At 44.7% G+C, this 18,941-nt stretch overlaps 1 protein-coding gene across 9 annotated transcripts in view; it reads right to left on the minus strand.

Moving 5' to 3' along the window:
• The window catches only part of ZNF618 (zinc finger protein 618), a 154,336-nt gene that overhangs the window by 21,836 nt on the left and 113,559 nt on the right, over positions 1 to 18,941 (minus strand). For 5 of the 9 annotated variants that reach the window (XM_035341574.1, XM_035341576.1, XM_035341570.1 and 2 more), the window contains 7 exons: positions 16,662 to 16,751; positions 15,216 to 15,251; positions 14,432 to 14,509; positions 13,348 to 13,437; positions 5,822 to 6,010; positions 2,351 to 2,434; positions 1,208 to 1,264 (listed from right to left, as the gene is read on the minus strand). In XM_035341574.1, coding sequence (XP_035197465.1) covers positions 1,208 to 1,264; positions 2,351 to 2,434; positions 5,822 to 6,010; positions 13,348 to 13,437; positions 14,432 to 14,509; positions 15,216 to 15,251; positions 16,662 to 16,751 — 624 coding nt within the window. The remainder of the gene's footprint in view (positions 1 to 1,207; positions 1,265 to 2,350; positions 2,435 to 5,821; positions 6,011 to 13,347; positions 13,438 to 14,431; positions 14,510 to 15,215; positions 15,252 to 16,661; positions 16,752 to 18,941) is intronic. The other 4 variants (XM_035341575.1, XM_035341573.1, XM_035341571.1 and 1 more) reach the window with 3 other exon arrangements.

Below are 18,941 nucleotides of genomic sequence, written 5' to 3' on the forward strand. Positions count from 1 at the left end.
TGAAGAAATAAAAGAGGTGATGGCTTGGTGGGAGAGCTGGAAAAAAGAGCACCGGATGGAACACTAAAGAAGCAGTGCAAAGATGGAGTCAAAGGAAAAAAGGGAAGAAGTTTATATATCCCCATGCACCAGTCTGGCTATGAGAAGTATGTCAGCTGCCTAACGAAGAAAAGAAGCATTTCCAACCACAGACTAACGCCCTTCTAACCAGTCCTGAGCAGCTCACTAGAGTTCCTCAGGTTTCCTGGCTCAAACAACAGTTTTGGTGAGCACTTTGTAACTCCCCTGCAGTCTGTCAGGCCCTAGACTAAGCCACTGAAATAAACTGACTATAGCTGTGGTGCAGACAGAAACACTTCTAACAACGACAGAAGATGAAAAAATTGTATTAAACTCACTACTCCGTTTGTAAGAATTTCTGCGTTTTTTGTTTGTTTGTTTGTTTGTTTTGTTTTTTACTGTGAGCTGTTACTTGTATGTTGGAGAAAACAGATTCAGAAGGAGGAGTGTGATGTGAGTTTGTACAAGGAGATGGTAGGGAGAGTCTGTGAGATGTGTCATAGCAACAATGGATCAGTATTTAATAGCAGTTCAGGCAGAACTAAATTCTTAGACTATTCAATACAGCCACTCTGTATTTTTCTGTGTACTTCTTGTCAGCGGTTCCTGGAACCCTTTCCATGCTATGGGTTCTTTTCCACTTCTGAACCATTTATCATGAGCATGTTTGCAGCCAGAAGGTTTTACCATGCAGCATTCTTGGCTTTAGGGATAAGCTATTTGATATGGAGATAATTCTGTCCTTCGTCCATAATGACATAGACTCTACAGGGTTTGACAGGAAAAAAAAGAAACAATCTAAGGTTGCTGTTTTCAAAGGGCCCCAGAGGAGTTAGGAGCCCAAATGGTATATTGTTTTTAAGACATGCAGGCTTTGAAATCCTTCAGACAAAGCACTCATACTACCCACAGAAGACAAGACATTGGAAGCAGGCCTGCTGAGAGGCAAGTGGCCACTTTCAGAGCAGCAAGTCAGGCTAACAACTCTTGGCAGTCAGTGAACTACATCTGTCTTCTGTCATGTCTAACGGCCCTATTTGTCTGACTGAAGACAGACTTGTCCAGCCCCTAAGCTCTCCTGACTGCTGCTACACCAGTGGAACAGGACTAGAGAGTATAAGGGCCTGAAACACAGAGACAAGCTCACCTGATGGATTCTGCTTACATCTCTTTTCTTTAGGTTTTTCTGTCCCCGAATGAACAGCTGTAATTGTGGTGAATGCTTCGATTAGTACAGGATTGTTCCCCAAAACAAAACACATAGCATTTCAGTAACATTTTTTTTTTCCCCATTCACTATCACCCACTCTGCTATCGCATGTGGGTTTTCCAACACCACTCCATTCCCTTTTAACACAGTTGTACAGGCCCCTCATTTACTTCAGAGGCAGATAAACCCCCAAGGCAGACACTATGCAACCTGCTGCAGGGAGAAATCCCTTTCCTTACCTGTCCATTCCAGCTAGCAGCATTGTGAACACCATGTATTTTGGTACTCTTGAATGGGAATGGAGGGAGGCCAGCCTTTTCTACTGGCATATTATTTATCTCTGAAATTACAATTATCACTGAAATTACAATACATCTGGTTTGTCTGTCAAGCTTCAATTAGGGAGCGTAAGAGAATGGCAATGTCCCACTTGAAGGCAGGAGGATAGATAAGCACGATGAAAATCTTGTAAAGAAGACTGTATAAATGGTGTCTAGGAGATTGTCTAGGCAAGTGGTTATATTTAGTTACTACCACTTGGACTTAAAACTCAAAGGAGATTCCAGAAGTGGGGTAAATTCTGGTCTCACATCTACACATCTCATATATTGTGACCTCCATATAGCAAATTCACAAACAGCTGGCCTTCAGTTACAGTGATTTGTAAATATATTGCCACAGTGAGCATCACAGTAATAGGCTCACTGCTGTTCTATTTATGGTCCCCAGAGTTCTCTTACATATTCCAATGGTTTTGCTTCTCAAGTCCTTCACTGACACACAAAGAATGAGTACTGCTTTATCTCCATCCATATTCCCCCTTCTCTACATCTTTGTTCCCCACTGAAAAAATTATGGTAAAGCACCAGAACTTAGGAGCAGAATCCCCGGAGCATAATTTGTACAGGCTCTGGAGTGGCAGGAACCTGGGGAGGATTGACAAGATGACAGCACCCCAGTAAGGCTTTCTGTCTGCAAGCTTAAAGTAGGTTCCCCAGATATATAATCACCAATCACAGCTCAGTACTGCCCTGGAGAGGATCGTGGTAAGGTACAGCAGGAGGGAGTGAACACACTTACCGCTGGAGTTCTGAGAATTGCTGTTTGTTTCTTCAAAGTTGTTTTGCGCTTTGCCTTCCACCCTCCTGCTGAAAGCACTTTCTGCTGGGTGGAGAATAAAGCAGGGATGGTGACTGGTCAATACTGGACAAGTGACTATAACAAAAAGAGGCAGACGACATGCTCCCTGTGCCATGTAATCACATACCCTGAATACGGCCAAAAAGTGAAATACCTTGCTTTGGAGGACAATGGGACAGATTAATTGAAAAGATAACAGGTAGATTTTTTTTGTTATTGCCTTCTGTCTGAGGTGTTCTGCAGTAGCTCCTACAGAGCCTATGAGTACCAGCCCTGACTGAACTGGAAGGGTCATGCCTTTCTCCCCTCCAAAACTAAACCAAAACCAAAACACTGTTATCTTACTCTTCCTTAAGGCAATATGCAGCCCTCAAAGCTTCTGCCACAGGTGACTAGGCCTGCAGATTGAACTCACGTCCTCACTATGACATTCAGAGTGTCACCTAATGAATCCCTGCATCAGCTCTCCCCATGCTTCCCAGTCATCTGCACTCCTTCCCTTAACATCCTCCCTGAAATGTTCAAGTGGAGGACTGAACGGCTGTCTCAGAGACTGCCCACAATGTCTGGAAAAGCTGTGGTGGATCTCCTGCCCTCCCGTGCTTCCCTACAGTGAGCTCACCTTACCACTACACAACGCCATGCAGGCAGGCCCTGCTCCTCTGCACCCTGTGGCTGGCACAATTCAGCACCGGAGCAGAACCACTTCCCAGTAACCACAGCGGAAGGACTACTCCTTCAATGTGCGGAGGTGGCTGTGTGACCCTGGCAATAGCTGAAGTGTCCTAAAATGTCACCGCAGAGCACATCTGAGGTGCCACCCATCTTTCTCAAGCTGGTGTTCCTTAGCCCAAGTTCAACAGTACAAGGAGTGTCAGGTCTTACCTCACTTCAACTGGGTTTGCAATATCTGGGCGAGTATATTTACTGTAATGACTCAAAGGGTCAATTAGAGATCAGTAAAATGAAAGGTGAACTTGCCAAACTACTGCGTATGGTCTATGCTGCATAGAGTCTTGCCATATGTGGACTCATTCATGAAGTCCAGTGTCACCCAATGGGATCACCTGAATGTGGCCTAGCACAGCCCTGCTGGGCTGAGCAGCATACAAATTGTATAGGGAGGGTATTTGGGAAAAGAAATACTTAATTCAGGAATGACAGGAACTGCTGCAAATTGATTTCAGATAATTGTTCCACTTTGTGTTTCTGCAGACAGTAGAGCAGTCGGCACTGTTGTCCTGACTTTTGTGTGGATGCCCCAGCCACCTCATGGCCCCCTCATGGCTCAGACACAAGGGTTGTATGTCTGATGTGGCTCCAAAAGACCTGAACAGCATGAAGCTCCCAGACCACAAATTTTGGCCCAGCCAATCCCTAGTGGACCATTCCAGTGCCGAGCAGGTTCCTCAAACTCTCTACTACATTCCTGATTCTTTCTCATATGCAGAATAGGACAACTTGGTAATCAAATCAAACATAACTACATAGAACAGCTGAAAAATAGATAGATACATTATCTAGTCTATCCCCTTCAACAGGTAAATAATAGGAACAAGTGACCTTAAGTAACCAGCAAGTTAGTGAGAAAATAAAACCATGACAAAATGGGTTTGGCCAACCTACCCCCAGAGAGACCCAGGTTCAAATCCTGGCTTATGTCACAAGTGAAAGTGAGTTGGAGGTCTCCAAAATTGTTTGGAAAAAAATTGCATGGTGGTTTTGTCCTTATCCCCAATCCTTTTTATTTTGCCATGTCTGTCTATAAGAAAAAAAAGGGTTTAATGCATCTCCTTAAACTCATTCTGTCCTTCCCACATTAGAGATGGCAACTGACACAAGTTGTCTCTCTCCTCCTTGTACCTGAAACTTTTGCATGTGAAGCAAAATTCTCTGTTAGGAAAAGTAATTGCCAACCCACTAAGTGGCTATGAAATCCAAATACCACCAGTGGAGTGGTATTCCACCATCTCTGGTATTATCCAGGCCCACATGAAACACTTCTAACTGCAGCACTCGGAAGGCATCCCTTCTGAAGACTGTCTTCCTGATAGGTGTTATGGTCAATGCATTTGTGCCAGAAATTCAAATGCCACTCAGATTGTGTTTGTACAAGAAGCTGCCTTGAAAGACACCATGGAAAACACGCCACCAGATAGATATGCTAGGAACCCCAGACAAAATATTCTTTCTTGAAGATCAATCTACCAGGCTCAAGCATCATGAAATTCCTTCCTACATACAGGAAGAGAACAGTTCAAATTGTTTATCCCATGCATTAATATTCTTTTTGGTTAAAGTAGTGGGGAAAAATGTCCCTGTATAAAACTTATCTCCCAGGTATTGCTCAGATGAATATGGACTCTGGGAGACTCCCAGTTAGGCTCTTTCTGCTTTTGAAAGAGACATGAGACTGGAAGAAGTTGTCACAAGCTTACATAAATAATGAAAAAGGTTGCTCAGCTTGAACACCTAAATTGGCTGAACTGGATAGACCTTAAATCAGTAATAAAATCATATTAATATTTAGGATGTGCAATAACAATATGGAATTTCAGGACCCACAAGATATAAAAAGACAGGTCACACTGCAACGTCTGGTAGCTGTGGACATGTGTCATCTAACAAAAAGCACCCTTGTGGCTTCTTGAAGCATCCTGTGGCTTCTCCCACCTCTACTTCTCGGGATCTGTCCATGCCAGACTATTCAAGGGTGTTTAAACAGCTGATTAACCTGCCCTTCTCCTGTACTGATACAGAAAACTTATCTACCAATCCCATGTGAATACTATGTCTCTCATCCTATTTATTGATTTTTTTTTAATTTGATCTTGTTTGGAAGGAGGAAACAAAGGGAATATCCACCTTAACTTGAGTTTTCTGACACCTCTGTAATTGTTCTGTCCCATTAATTCTGCTGCTGGAGCCCATATTATCTCCCAGTGGTTCCTGTGGGGAGTGGAGCACTGTGAAAACACCTGTACTCCATTTCATTTGCCCAGGCCCAGGCTTAACCCTGAAGATATCTGCTTGAGAGAAATGAAAATTAAAAGCCAAACAAAGCTGAAAAATGAACAAAAATCTCTATACCCGACAAACTACTAAAGCCAATCCTTGTCAGAAAGCTTGTTTGTGACACCAGGATTTGAAACAGGGTCTTTTGTACCTTGTGGTTACCACGATGTTTTAAAAAACAAAAACTTGTCATTGTGTTATGAAGACCTACTGCTGATCTGAATTTTTATTTATATTGTGCCAAAGGATCTAATCCCCTCAACTGCTTCTGGGAGGAGCTTTTCTGGGACAGTCATGGATGGAGCAGACTGAGTCCAGGAAGGGTAAAAAGCCAACCCATGGCAGGATTGGACACTAAGCAGTTATGAAAGTTGATGGTAGAAAGGCAATTGGTACCTGTGATGGCCTTGCTTCCTGGGGATCCAGAATTTGGAGCGCGGAACATCTGGGATTGGGATGCCGGTGGGACACCGGAGGGGGTGCGGTGCAGGAGGGTAGAACATCGGTTTATTGAAGACGGTGTTTTTTTGCTGGATTGGCTCCCCTGTGTCTTCACTGCCACGAAGAGTGGAGATCGAGAGAACTCTGGATATGAACACTCAGAACTAGTGCCTGGACAGTCAGTCAGCTCCCAGACCGTGTGCCTTCTGGGAGGGTTGCTTTCTAACAGCCATGCTCACGAATCCCTTGCATGGGGACCTGCAGCAACTGTGGATCCACTGATCCCAAGTAACAAAATTGTTTTCCCCACTCACCCGAGGGGACAGATTCTTGAAGCTTATTACTTCCCTTCCACACCTTTAACTGCCACATGACCAACCCATTCCTACTCCAGTAGGAATCACCCCATCCATCTAGGATTCCTATTTGATTGCCATGGCCTGGTTGGATGTACCTGCAACTTTGTGCTCCATTTCTGTGTCAGGAAGAAGCTGGACTTTGTTAAAACATTTCTAATGTGCTAGTCAGAGCTCTATACAGGGAGAGGTTTACACCTTTGTTCCTTGAGCCTTGCACGTGTCCTAGAGAACCCTGGCTACGTTCCTTGTCTGTTTAACAATATAAAGCAAATGGCACTGTCTGCTTGTAATGGAAAGGAATTATGAAGCAGAGTTCTCATCCTGCACATCATGAAGGACTTTTTGGTCCCCATCTCCACAGAAATGCTGGTGGCACATGGAAAAGTTCTGTATATTACTGGGGTGTGCTCTTTGAATACACCTGACCTATATTTTGGTCTCTGCAATGCACAGTGAGGATCACCAGGAATTTTCAATGCCAAAAGTCATATGAAAAACTCTTGGGAGGACAGCCCTTTGTCTAGGCCTCATTGATTAAAAAACAAACAAACAAACAAACAAACGCAGAAACAGAGAACCAACCTAAAACCCCCCTTCATTTCTTGGTGACTTCTTCCATGGAAATCTGGATATGGCTTCTTAAGTCAAGACCCACTCCAACCATCTGCCAAGAATCACTAAGGAACAGGGTTCACATTACCCACAACCCAAGCTCATTAGCAGCAATTTCTGTACTTGGGTGATATTTCGAGATGCCTACAACTGGATGTTAACGCCAGTAACCTGCTAATCCCGTATAGTGTAACTCAGAAACACTTAACCACATTTAGCAGTTCTCAGCCATGGACTGCCACAGCGGCACTACAACCAGTCTCTCAAGCAGGCAAGGAGAAAAGTCTGAGGCTGGGACTGCATGCTCATTTCCAAAATCCCATGAGACATTATAGAATTGCTCTCATCTTTTCCTGCCAGAGGTCAACAGCATGGCAGAGTGATGATGAGTACTTTTAAAGCAACCTGCAAACAGATACTCAAAGGAATTTTTTTTTGTTTCATTTGATCTGTTAGAGAGATCCAAGATGACATTTCCTAAAAATGTTTTAGTGTACTTCTGTGGGAGAGTCTACACTAAGTTTTCTCACAGTTTAGGTCAAGATACTTCTCTGCTTGGTCTCTGACCAGCTGAATAGGCAGAAGGCTTGCTTTTGCTTTCTAGACTTAATTTTATCTCCATGGATAATTCTCTTCCAGTTGCTGCCAAAGTGCCAGTACATATGTAGTCAGATATGACAATTTCCTGCTTATGTGTCATTTAGTTTCCAACTATGCCCGTTCCTACCAACTGTTGCTTTCTTTCTCCATCTATACCAACAGAAGAAGCAATCAGCCAACTATTCAATGGCAGAAACAGCGGGTCATTGCAAAACCCTGCTCCCTCTGTGCGATCTGAAGGAAGAAGTTTGAATGCAATAAGACCTCTAAAATGACTTCTTTTTACTCCCAACTTAAACAAATACGATGTCATGGCTTGTATCAGGCTGACTGGTCTCAAACCTGTGATGTAGCAGGAGACCTGGATTTAGTCCTCTCGCTCTCCAGCTGTACAGTTCAAACTCAGGCTCCAGAGAGAAAGCTGCTCCATCTGACACTAGGCAGAGACAGAGTTTGAGCCAGCGAGGCAAGCCAGACAAAAGAGTATTAGTACTAGCAGTCCTGAGGATGCTAGTAACTCATTGAAAACATGTTTTAGAATTTAGCTCACCAGATGACAAATTCCCTCTGAAGACTAAGCAACATATGTAGAGACAATCATGTAGCTCTTCTGTTCAGCTCTTGATAAGAAGTCTTCATTGTGGAACTCACTGCCTCAGGCTGATGAAAAGGCCAAGTTCAAGACATTTCCACAAATCAAAACACTGAATTGCTGAATGGCTACAAAACCCTCCTGCCTCAAAATGTGCAGGTAGACAGCAACACCGGAGACAGCATTGTGGACAGATGATCCCATAACTGCTGCTACAGAGTATTATTTTTAAACTTTCTCAGAAATATTCTGAGATATGCTCCAGTTGAGGCTGCCATATTGGAAAAGGGAGGGCAATAGAAAAGTTTCAGCTGTTGGTGCATCTCCACCATATCAAACTTAAGAGAAGCATTGGTTCTTTATTTTTCCCCTTTTTTAATCAGTGACCTTGAGTAACACCCCAAACTTCATTAAAAAGTTTTTAAATGATACAACACCTAGTAGAAAAAGAATTAACATGGAGATTAAGACTCACTGGATGATCTCCAATCAGCTGTTAAACTAAACTGAGTGCACCATGCAATATCCACACAGAATGGCACAGAAGTGCACACTGTGTACTAAAGAAGACAGACAATGCAGGTGATAATAAAAAGACAGGGGACTCCTCCCTGGCAGCAGAAAAAAGAGCTTGGTAGTTTCAGTGCATGGTCACAATGGTTGTAGAAGTGCACTCAGGGCAATGCTGTGGCTAGAGCAACTGAGGTACTCTTTGGGTATATAAACAGTCCCAAAGAGAATCAGGAAGACATTAACTCTCTGTTGTTCCCTACCACCACAACGGAGAAGGTTATCAGATTCTCTGAGTAACTTAGCTTATTCCGGGTAAAAGTTCTGGCTAATAATTTGTGTATCACATTTCTTCAGAAACTTTTTGTCAGGACAGATAAGGAAGTACGGCAAGAAAGCCATTCAGATGGTTTGGATGGAATTATGCAATCACATCTGGAGAAAAACCTCCCCTTAATAAACATGATGGAAAAGGATTCTTTAGCAATGGCTTAAAATTCCATATGCTGAGTGGAGACCTCCCCTATTGGAAACAGAACTTTCCACAAGAAAGATTCTATGCTCATATCTGTCAAATTCTTAACGTGCTTCTCTATACAAACACGTTTTTGTTGTATTACAAATGCAGGCCTGCGCAGTCTGTTGCTAAAGCACTTTGTGTCTAGAGAGTGAGAAAAAACATGAAACTCACAAGTTTCACTCACTGAAAAGGAGGAAGCAAAGACACACAAATTGAATCTGGATCTTTTCTTTTTTCTTTGTTAGGTAGGACTTAAGTGGAAACATGACATGCTACCAAAAAGGATTGCTTTCCTTAAGAGAAAAATCCATGATGGCAGCTGTCTTTAAGAAGCACTGCAAGTGTGTAAGCAAATTTAATGAACAAATTGTATCCAGTGCCCTTTACAACAAGAAAAGTAATTTAGCAGCCAGGCCTGATGAACTGTAAGCCTCTCAGGTGTCATGGTGCAGAAAGGCTGGATGCAGGGAGTCTTTTTCATGGTGCAGTCTGGCTGTCCCCTCAGAAGCCAAGCACAGCCACGGGGCTGGCAGGGCAGGGGCCTCGCTAGCCAGAACCCATCCTACAGCCTCCAGAAGGTGAGCACAGCAGCCAAGAGATGGAAGCCAGGTTCATTCAAGAGTCCAGATTATCAGGCAAGTTCTTGGTGATGAGGGATGTCTGTGGTCAAGCTGACAAGTCAATTCACAGGTCAGAGGCAGGATCAGGTCTGATGAGGATAATCAGGGTTAGCCACAGCCCAGCAGGAGGTCCAGAGTGATGTGGCAGGGTTGAGGTCAAGCTGAGAGGTCTACAAGCCAGGGTCCAGATCTACATGTCTACAACTGAGCTGTAGACTGATATCCCGTAGTGTTGCACAGGCAGACTAAAACAGCTGAGCTGACATAGGGGTTTTGTGTGTGGGTGTGTGGGTGGAGGCCCTATGTGAGGCTAGCTAGGGCCATCCAGATTTATTAGAGCACTCAGGGCCCTAACATCACTTCAGATTTTCATCCTGGAAGGAATGGATGTGGATAGCTGTGCGGATTTTAGAGCTCTCACCACATGCTTCCATGACTGGAGTCTGTTGCCATACCTGCAGTTACCAGAAGAGTGCACACTCCTGGACTTAGCAAGCTAAAACAATCTCGGTGGCTTTTCTAACCAGTCCACGTCCCAAAGGCCCTACTAGGTTTTCTCTGCATCCACAATAGCACAGCCACCTGCAAATGTTCCAAATTACAGAGCAGATAGAGCTGTGAGAGGACAGAAAGAAATCTCTGAACGCTCCCTCATGTGCACCTCCATTCAGAGACATTTCTATACCAGTGACAACGAACATGCCTACAATCCATTTCCACAATCCATTTTTTTTGAAACACCCTTCCTAGAGTGAATAGACCTCTTGGCTGATAGAAACATTGTAAAAATCAGTATTTTAGAAGAGTAATAACCCAGTTCTAGGCACAGGAAAAAACTCTTTCTCCTCACTAACAAAAGGGGAGTTCTGAAGAAGGTATTTGGCATTAATAATTCCAGGGAACCCCACAGCAGAGCACTTTTTCAGACAGCAGGTATCCAGTAGCACTGACCAAAAATTATCCTGGAAGGCCCCAGGGACCCTGCAGGAGTCCTTGTTTTAGCCTCTTTTCAATAACTTTTAACTCATTATCACAGAAAACCAGAAAGACAGGCTCCGGAAGGGAAGCTTGCACTCAGGCAGACACAGAAAACTGGACTGGTAATGCTGAAGTGTGTTCCTTGCCCCAATAAAGCTAATTTTTCAGCATTTGCCATATAACCACAAGAACAAGGCCAGGGTAAAGACAGAGTCTCATTCTTACTTCCTCTGGTTGCTAGGGGATGAGAAAAGCTAGTTGTGCGCTGCATCAAAAGTCAGGTGTTTGCAGCTACCTCACAGGGCCTTGGTTTAAATGAAGAGCAGAGTCTGAACATAGCAAGTTGGGAGGACGTACTGGCCAGCCTGCCTTGGGAGCTCAATCACACCCCATATGTTCATCAGGGATTGCAGTTTGTCACTGTAAATCATAAAGCTTACATGGCAACTAGGAGAGGAAAAAAAAATGTAAAAAAAAAAAAAAAAAAGGAAGTTTGTAAGGAGGGTTTAAACCTTATGACAGTATTATCCTGTTCTGATCTCATGTGTCCTCATAGTCCTCATAGATAATTGCTGAAAGGACTGGACTTGTTCTCTCAGTGACTGCTGGTTCTAGTCTTCGGTGGGAACAGCTTCTTTCTCCTTTGCAAAGGCTACTGCAGAAACCATGGTGCAAGAATGGCTTCAATCTCAGCATTCAAAACAATGTGCCTCCTCCTCCAAAACTGGTGACCACTGGAAAAACCATAGCTTCCTGCTTGGCAAATCCCTGACTAATACAGGGGAGCTCCTGACCCTTTAGGGTTCAGGTTTATCTCAGCAGCTCTCCTGGCACTTGGTGAATGGCTGACTTCTTCCACAATGCAGTTTCAGACTGTTCTAGCTTCTAGCAGTCAAAAAATGTACATCAGGCCCACGGCACTAGCCCTAACCCTCATGCTGAGCAGATGATCCTACAGCTGCACTCTGCTCAGGAAGAAGGGCAGTATCCACATGGACCATTCGTATCTGCAGTCAGACCCGCAGGGCCCACTTCAGGCAAATTCCTCTCAAAGAAGAACAGCTGTGTTTTTCATGTATGCTGGATAGCCTGGACTGGAACCAGCAGCTGCAGACTATTATTACAGATCGCTGGGAGTGTGGAGAGATATCCTTAATGATAAATCCCTTTCAAATGGGATGTACTGAGAAGGTAAGAATCTGTTCTTGTTGAGCAGAGATTTTATGAACACTCATCATAGCATACTGCTCCTTAGCTATACAATTACTAAGTTTCTTTGATTATCTGTACAGGGGTGGACTAACGACACTGAAGTCTCAGTGCCTATGGGCTCCTCTATACTCATAGATCAATCTACTACTGATCACCTCCAGCAGCTTTTCTGAGGACCTGAAAACACCTGAGTTAAGACTGCTGTCTCCTCTGGAAAGTGGAGTTTGAGTGTGTAGGGATATTTAGGAATAACTGTTACATGTGCAACCATAAGTTAGTTCCCTTGGGCAGATGGGAGATAAGCAGATTGACTATGAGAGGGTGGTGGCAGAGATACTCTAGGCCCCACACCTTCTACCGTCATCCTGGTACATCTCCATGTCCCAGAGAACCTGGATGGGAGCTGTCAAGAGCCACCAAGCCTTGACCTACCTTCAAAGTGATGGTCTAGTGGACTATGTTCCCAATTTTTTTCTACATATGTCTAAAACTGAAGCTGCCTCATTAGAGTAACTCTAAAGTCTAACTTAAGCTCAATTTGGTGAGGAAGGAGTATGCACTCCCTCTGCTGGCTGTGGATGAGCAGCTAACAAAAACGACTTAAACTAATGAACTCAGCTCATCCATCCCCATCATCAGCCAAAATGCTGGCAGCCGGACAAATGTGGGCAAAAGAGCAACCAACCATGCTGGCTCACAGCATTAAAATTGCAATGTGGCACAAGGCGATGCTATGAAAAGAAGCATGAAGTTCAGGGGAAAAGAACTTCTCTGCATGCTTTTAAAGCATCCCAAACCAGCACATAGCAAGAATTTCTCTCAATTGTTTCACTAGACTTTTGCACTGAATTACACTTAATTGCTCATTACAACCTCCCCTTTGTCTGGGGAGTGCAGATCGTAGTGTCCCTCCAGAGTGCAGATCGTAGTGTCGTGTAGTATGCTGAGAACTGCCTTTTCCCGAGCTCCCTGAAATAAATATTTTATTGCCTGTGATTTAGTAGTAAGCTGCCAAGGTAATTTACATGATTTTGAATACCAGTTTGAACTCGCTGTCTGCAATAGTTTCTCAGAAGCTCAAAAGAAAGATGCCCCCCAGCATGTACTCATTTATTTAGGGGAGGCTAGAAAAGTTTGTGCAACACTTTTTTATACATACTTTAGGTACTGGAACTTTCAGTTAAACAACAAAATCATGTATCAAACCCCCACGGAACACATAAGGATTTGAATGGGCTTTGGTAAAAGTTCAGTGACTTTATAGACCTAACAGTAACAGTGCCCCTCTAAGAGGAGATGTCAGCTCAGCTTTGCAGTGGTCTGGTCAGCACACGATCTGTGTCCTGCCAGCTGCAATCCCACAGGGTCCGGTGGAAGGATCCACAAGAGTGATACCCTCTCCTGCAGCCCTCATCATTTATCACCAACCACTGTAAATCACAGTCTGTAATGAAATAGATCTCCAGCAGGATACTCACTAATAGGTGCATGCAGCGCCACGTGTTCTTGGTATGGAGTGTAGTATTTGTACTGCTTGCCACAGAATTCACAAGTGTAATTGCCAGTTTCTGTGAAGATGAAATGCATTAAATAAAATTAGAAAAGAGTGCAGCATCCTCTCACAAAATCACTGACTTCCTGACTCTTTACACAGAAACCGGACCAGGTGACAAAAAACATGAGCATTTTCCTCATGCACTAGGATCTCATCTGTTCTATAATTCACACATCCCTTTCCCCCAAAAAGGCAACAGTTAAAGCCAGTGCTCAGACTGATGGACCAGCTACAGTAGAACTGAACGAGCTGCAAGAGATTATCTGAAATTGCAGCAGGTAATTGTGCAAAACAAAACAGAGAATCCATTTCTGAAGTCTACATTATAGACAACACATTTTTGTCTTCTGGTTACAGACAGCTTGTGACGAATGGACAGCAGGGCTAGTCATATGAGGGAACAGAATTGTCAAGTTTAAGTCTTAATTACAGAATGTATATTGGAATTGTCTATTTGTCTTCAGGAGGATGCACTTTTCTGTGCCAATCCATGTTTTGGGGGTACCTGAAATAATAAGGTAGCGTACCCATGCACTGACACCTCCCGTTCCTGCCAGTGCTGGGAAGAACAGAACTGATAAGAAGCTACAAGCCAAAGTAAAATCCAGGGTTAATCAATTGTTTCCAAAATTTATCGGGCAAAATCTGGTCCTCTGATCTCTTTGGTTGCACCCTGATCTGTTAGAAGAACCCACCAGAGACAGTGTGCATGCAGTCACCTGTCAGCTCTGCCAGTATACCCTCTAAGACCCTCTCTAATCACTGCCAGTTTGCTTTTCTCCTCAACTTCTTTCCTCTTCTCTTAGTTGAGATCTTGAACAGAAAACATCACAAAGCTGCATTTCTCAGGGCCAGGGCTGGTGACGGTTAGTGTTTTAGCACTCCTAGGGTCCCAAAATCTATGCATAAGGCAGTGCATTCTGGTTTTACTAGAGGAACTCCACCTAGTGCCACATTTGAAACCATTGTGCTGCCTCTGATATTTGAAGCTCTAAAATAAGTCATACTTGGACCAATCTTCTGGAACGGTTCCGGCTCCTCCTCCTTCACTTCATCTGCTGCTATGACGGCCTGGTCATAGGGGTCTGCAAGAGAACAGAACCAGCAAGAGAGCTGACAACACCCTCTCAGGTTTTCCTTCTACAGCTGCATAGCCACTGAATGCTCCTGCATCTGTAATGACATTTCAATCTGTAACAAGATTTCAAGACATGAATTACAAACCCAATGACCCCTCTGTCTGACTTGTTCCTCCTCCACCTCAGGTGCTCCAGTCAGATATTAACCCCCTTTCCAGCCCGGTAATTCAAAGCCTGATTTATATTTCCTGATTTTCTTCCAGTGCATCTCCCATCTAATGATGTTTTGATGTCTGAAAGTGGCCACAGTAATGCAGTCTGCAAGCAAGTCAGCTACCAAACACTGACCTGTGAATTTCTACCACCTAACACCACAGCTCGAAGCAAATCAGAACCCAACCCATTTTATAAAATAATGTAACTTTGCCTTGAACAATTCACTACATCACCAGAGACATGAAACACCTGTTTCTTTGATTTTTCAGAAGCCTGATAAATTGTACGTACAACAAAAGCCTGGTATCTACTAGGGCTGGGCATTAACCTACTGGCTGTACACACCAGGTGAGGCAGAGAGGATGCTCCTCTCCTAGTGCAATCAGTGAAAAAACTCCCTTGCCTCTTACAAGTGTAGAATTGGACCTGCTGTACCTGAATTACTGAATGCTTGAAAAGGTTTGTGAAATAAAGCACACAAAGGATCACAGCTTACCTGCCCGGTTTTCTGGGGCACCTTCCACACTAAAAACTAACACAGAATAGAAGAAGGAGGGGAAGAAACAAAACAGAAATTAAATCCTTAAATGGCCTTGTTTTCCTCCTGTATTTCACATACCGCTTTAGCATATTTCAGCCCCACAGAATACAACGGGCTTTGTGCCCCAGTCCCTCCTCTTCCCAGCATCCACGCAGGAACTATTTGAGCATGCCCAGCCCTAAAACACAGAGATTCTCAAGGCCTTTGTTCTGACACAGACTTAGCCCCACGTGATGTTCAGGTGCACAACTGCTTCATGCTTGTGTTTGCTGAGACACTACCACCCCCTCGGTGGAACCACGATGAACAGTGTCTTTGCAAAAGACAAGTGGAAGCCGTTTCCAAAGCTGTTTCATAAGCCAAGGTAGCACTCCCTGAACCATAGCTATGAAGATACACTTCTGACAGGAGCAGACATGTCCATCTCACAGTGACTTTTAGCCCCGCTAATTTAATTTTAGGTCCCTGCACAAGAACGATAGCGTGTCATGGTGTACTGCAAGAGAACACTGGCTGCTCTTTGAGCACATTTAGATGTCCACATATTCCACTGAAAAACTGCAAAACGTTTATTGTGAAAATCCACTTGCTTTTCTGAGATGCTCCAGCTAACCAGAACTTTCAGCTTCCCAAGCAGTCTCTACCTAAAAATCTGCCAGGCCTCCCTCCTCGGCCAGGTGAGGAGCAACACCGACATGCTCACAGCATGTGCAGTGAGGGTTTGGAGTAGGTGTGGGCTCCAAGTTAAGGAGCTTTAAATGACCTGTAAGAATAGATAGCCAAGCCAAAGACAGTATGTTGTTGCTTCTATTCCCCTCAATATAGAAAAAAGAAATGCACTGCTTCTGGACGAGGATGTCTGCTTCTGTCTAAGTGTCACCCGCCTAGACCACATCTACATTCACAAAGGAAAAATCAGCCTGACAACTGTATCGCTTCCCTACCACAGTGATTAACAAGAATGAAACAACGTTTCTCAACTCTGAAACGTGGTTTCTCACAGAAGGGCATGTTAGGAACAAACCTGTGAAGTCAGAAACCAAAAAGCAACCAATTCTTGCCTAGGCAGTAGCCAGACTGACAATTTACCTTGAGGCACTCCGCTCTAGCGCATCCGTCTTAACCACGAACCTTAATACAGAAGGGAGGACTGCAAGGACCGCAGGTCCCAGCAGAGGGTGTTGTTTTGATGCATGCAAAGAGAATCAAGCCCAACAGACTTCTCCCTGCAGTGTCTGCAGACTGTGCCTCCCCTGACAAAGGCGAGCGAGGAACGCTGCGACATGTCCTGCACATCATGGGCCGCATGATCCTGCAGGACCACATTTTGCCTTCCCCAGGGCAACAGAGGAACCACTCCTCATTTTAGTTTAGGTGTCTAAGTGTCAAAATAGTACTCACCATCCACGGCATGCAGGTCTCTGTGCTCTTGGAAGCAGCTATAATATTTATATTTTTTCCCGCAAATGTCACACGTGTACCTAAAGTTGTCTGTAGGAATAAGAAAACAGGCCACTTTAGAAACCTTGAAGTAAAATGCAAGCACTCCAGAGCACACTGCTCAGTCAGAAACCCCCATGCAGTCACACTGATCCCACACACCCTGCTGAATCTCTCAGGCACACAGCCAGCCACTGCCTCACACTGACCCCCCATGCTGTGTAGGTTATCCTGAGGTATACTCTGCTTTTCAGTTCAGCCAGGTAGCTCTGCTCTCCAGTTAAGCCTCCATAAGACTTCTCAGCAGGCCCTGGTGAAATCTTTGCAAGTTCAGGGCTACAGTACTGGTCAGGGTGGGGACGAACCGGAAGAATTTAACACAGAGTCAAGGCGCCCGCTGTTAGAAGCCGAAGACACAACGCGCCACCTAAAACAAGGACTGGAAATGTGTGCTCGCTCCTACCCACACCTGGTTCTCACTGCTGCTGCTAACTGGTTGCTAACTGCAATCCCGTATGGGCACATGAGAACAAACAAAACCAAAGAGAACCAGCAATTCAAAGCACAACGGGCATCTGCCCAATGACAGGACCAATGCAGCCTGGTACCATACGTATCACTACCCTCAATCCCCTCCCTTCAGCCCACAAACTACAGCCCCCCTTCACCACAGCCATGTTTCCATCTTTTCATCCTCCACTGATTCTTGTCACTGGCGCCCTCAGAACACCAGCTCCCTCCCATGTCCATCCTGCTCAGGTGTCCACCCAGTGCCACCTGCGTGTCCCTTTGTCAGCGAAAACACCCGCTGGCTCTCCATCCTGGGGGACCCCCCTGGGGTCTCTCCTCCACCGGGATGCCTATGGCCACCACTCCCAGAGGAACACGCTGCGGTTTGAGGCTTGCAGCCTTCAGTCAGATTTGACTGGAATCGCCATAGGGATGGACTGACAGACACAAATGTCTGCACAAACCCTGTCCCCTTCACAGATCAGACTAAGAACCGAAAACGGCTTCAGAAGGGGAGTTGTATTTTCCCCTCTGCTACAGCAGAGCTCTCTCAACCGCTCCGGGAGCGTACGCAGCGAGTTTTGCATTCAGGCACCCTGCTTCTGAGTCCTGCTGCACCTGCTGAGCCGGGGCATTGATCTTCCAGCAGGCCCTCTGGGAAACTTTGGGAAAACACCACTGGCACAGCTCAGATTTTACAGGGAACAGGAGGACAACCAGAGGAGGAAAGCCCCCAATGTATGCTCAGCTCTCTATGTGGCTGGCACCATCAGGGCGGGGAGGGGAAGCCAGGCAGATGCAAAAAGCTCGGGATGCTTATGAATCTGGTCTGCTCTGACTGGGGACAATGAAACCTTTGACCCAGATATTGCACCTGTGTAAGGAAAATCTGAGTAGGGGTGTTGTAACCCTGAGCACATCCTTGCTGGTCAGCTCGGTGAGGTTTTCCAGCTCCTGGTATCAGGCATCCACCTGCATCCACCAGTAGTCACCCCACCGAGACGTGCAGCGCTGTGCTTGCAGCCAGCCACAGCTGATGGCTTGTGTGCCTGTTGTGTGCCACTGGCCCGCTACAAAGTAGAACACATCAGCCCATGTAGCCAGAAAGGATCTTAAAAGTAATGTATTTTTCTTCACACCAGGAGCAAGCGAGGACTGCACACACCAGCTGTTGTGCCTCCACAGACGAGCTGCCACTCCGTGAGCTCCCCTGCCGCAGCTTAGTTGTTTGCAGCCATGCGTGCATACAATTAGCGAAGTTAAGGCATTGTTTGTTTTCGCCTCCTCCACGCTGCATTTGAACGCACCAGAGTATGCGCATTAAGTAATCTTTTATTTTACTTGTCCATACTTTTATTTATAACAAATAAATATTTAAAGCTCAGATGCAATGGTACAGTCTGATCACTTGGGTTCATCACTGCAGTCCATCAGCCCTTGAGGTTTCAACACTAAATGAAGCATCATTTTCCACGCCTTTATTCTGCTTGGCAAAATAAAACTAGGAGCTATTGTGATTTGTAAGAGAAAAACGTTCAATATAATAGGTGTTAAATAGCTGGGCGTTGTAACTTTACATCTGCTACCAAAAATATTTGTATCTTAATTAGAGCACAGCAATACTAAGCTAGACATAAGGGATTTTAAAGAGTTCAGGCTGAATAAGTGAGACAGAGCCCAGGCATATAAACCAAGATGAAAAAGATCCTCTGCTTCAGACAGTGCACTGCT

Source organism: Oxyura jamaicensis, chromosome 17 (assembly GCF_011077185.1).
Source record: "Oxyura jamaicensis isolate SHBP4307 breed ruddy duck chromosome 17, BPBGC_Ojam_1.0, whole genome shotgun sequence".
NCBI lineage: Eukaryota > Metazoa > Chordata > Aves > Anseriformes > Anatidae > Oxyura > Oxyura jamaicensis.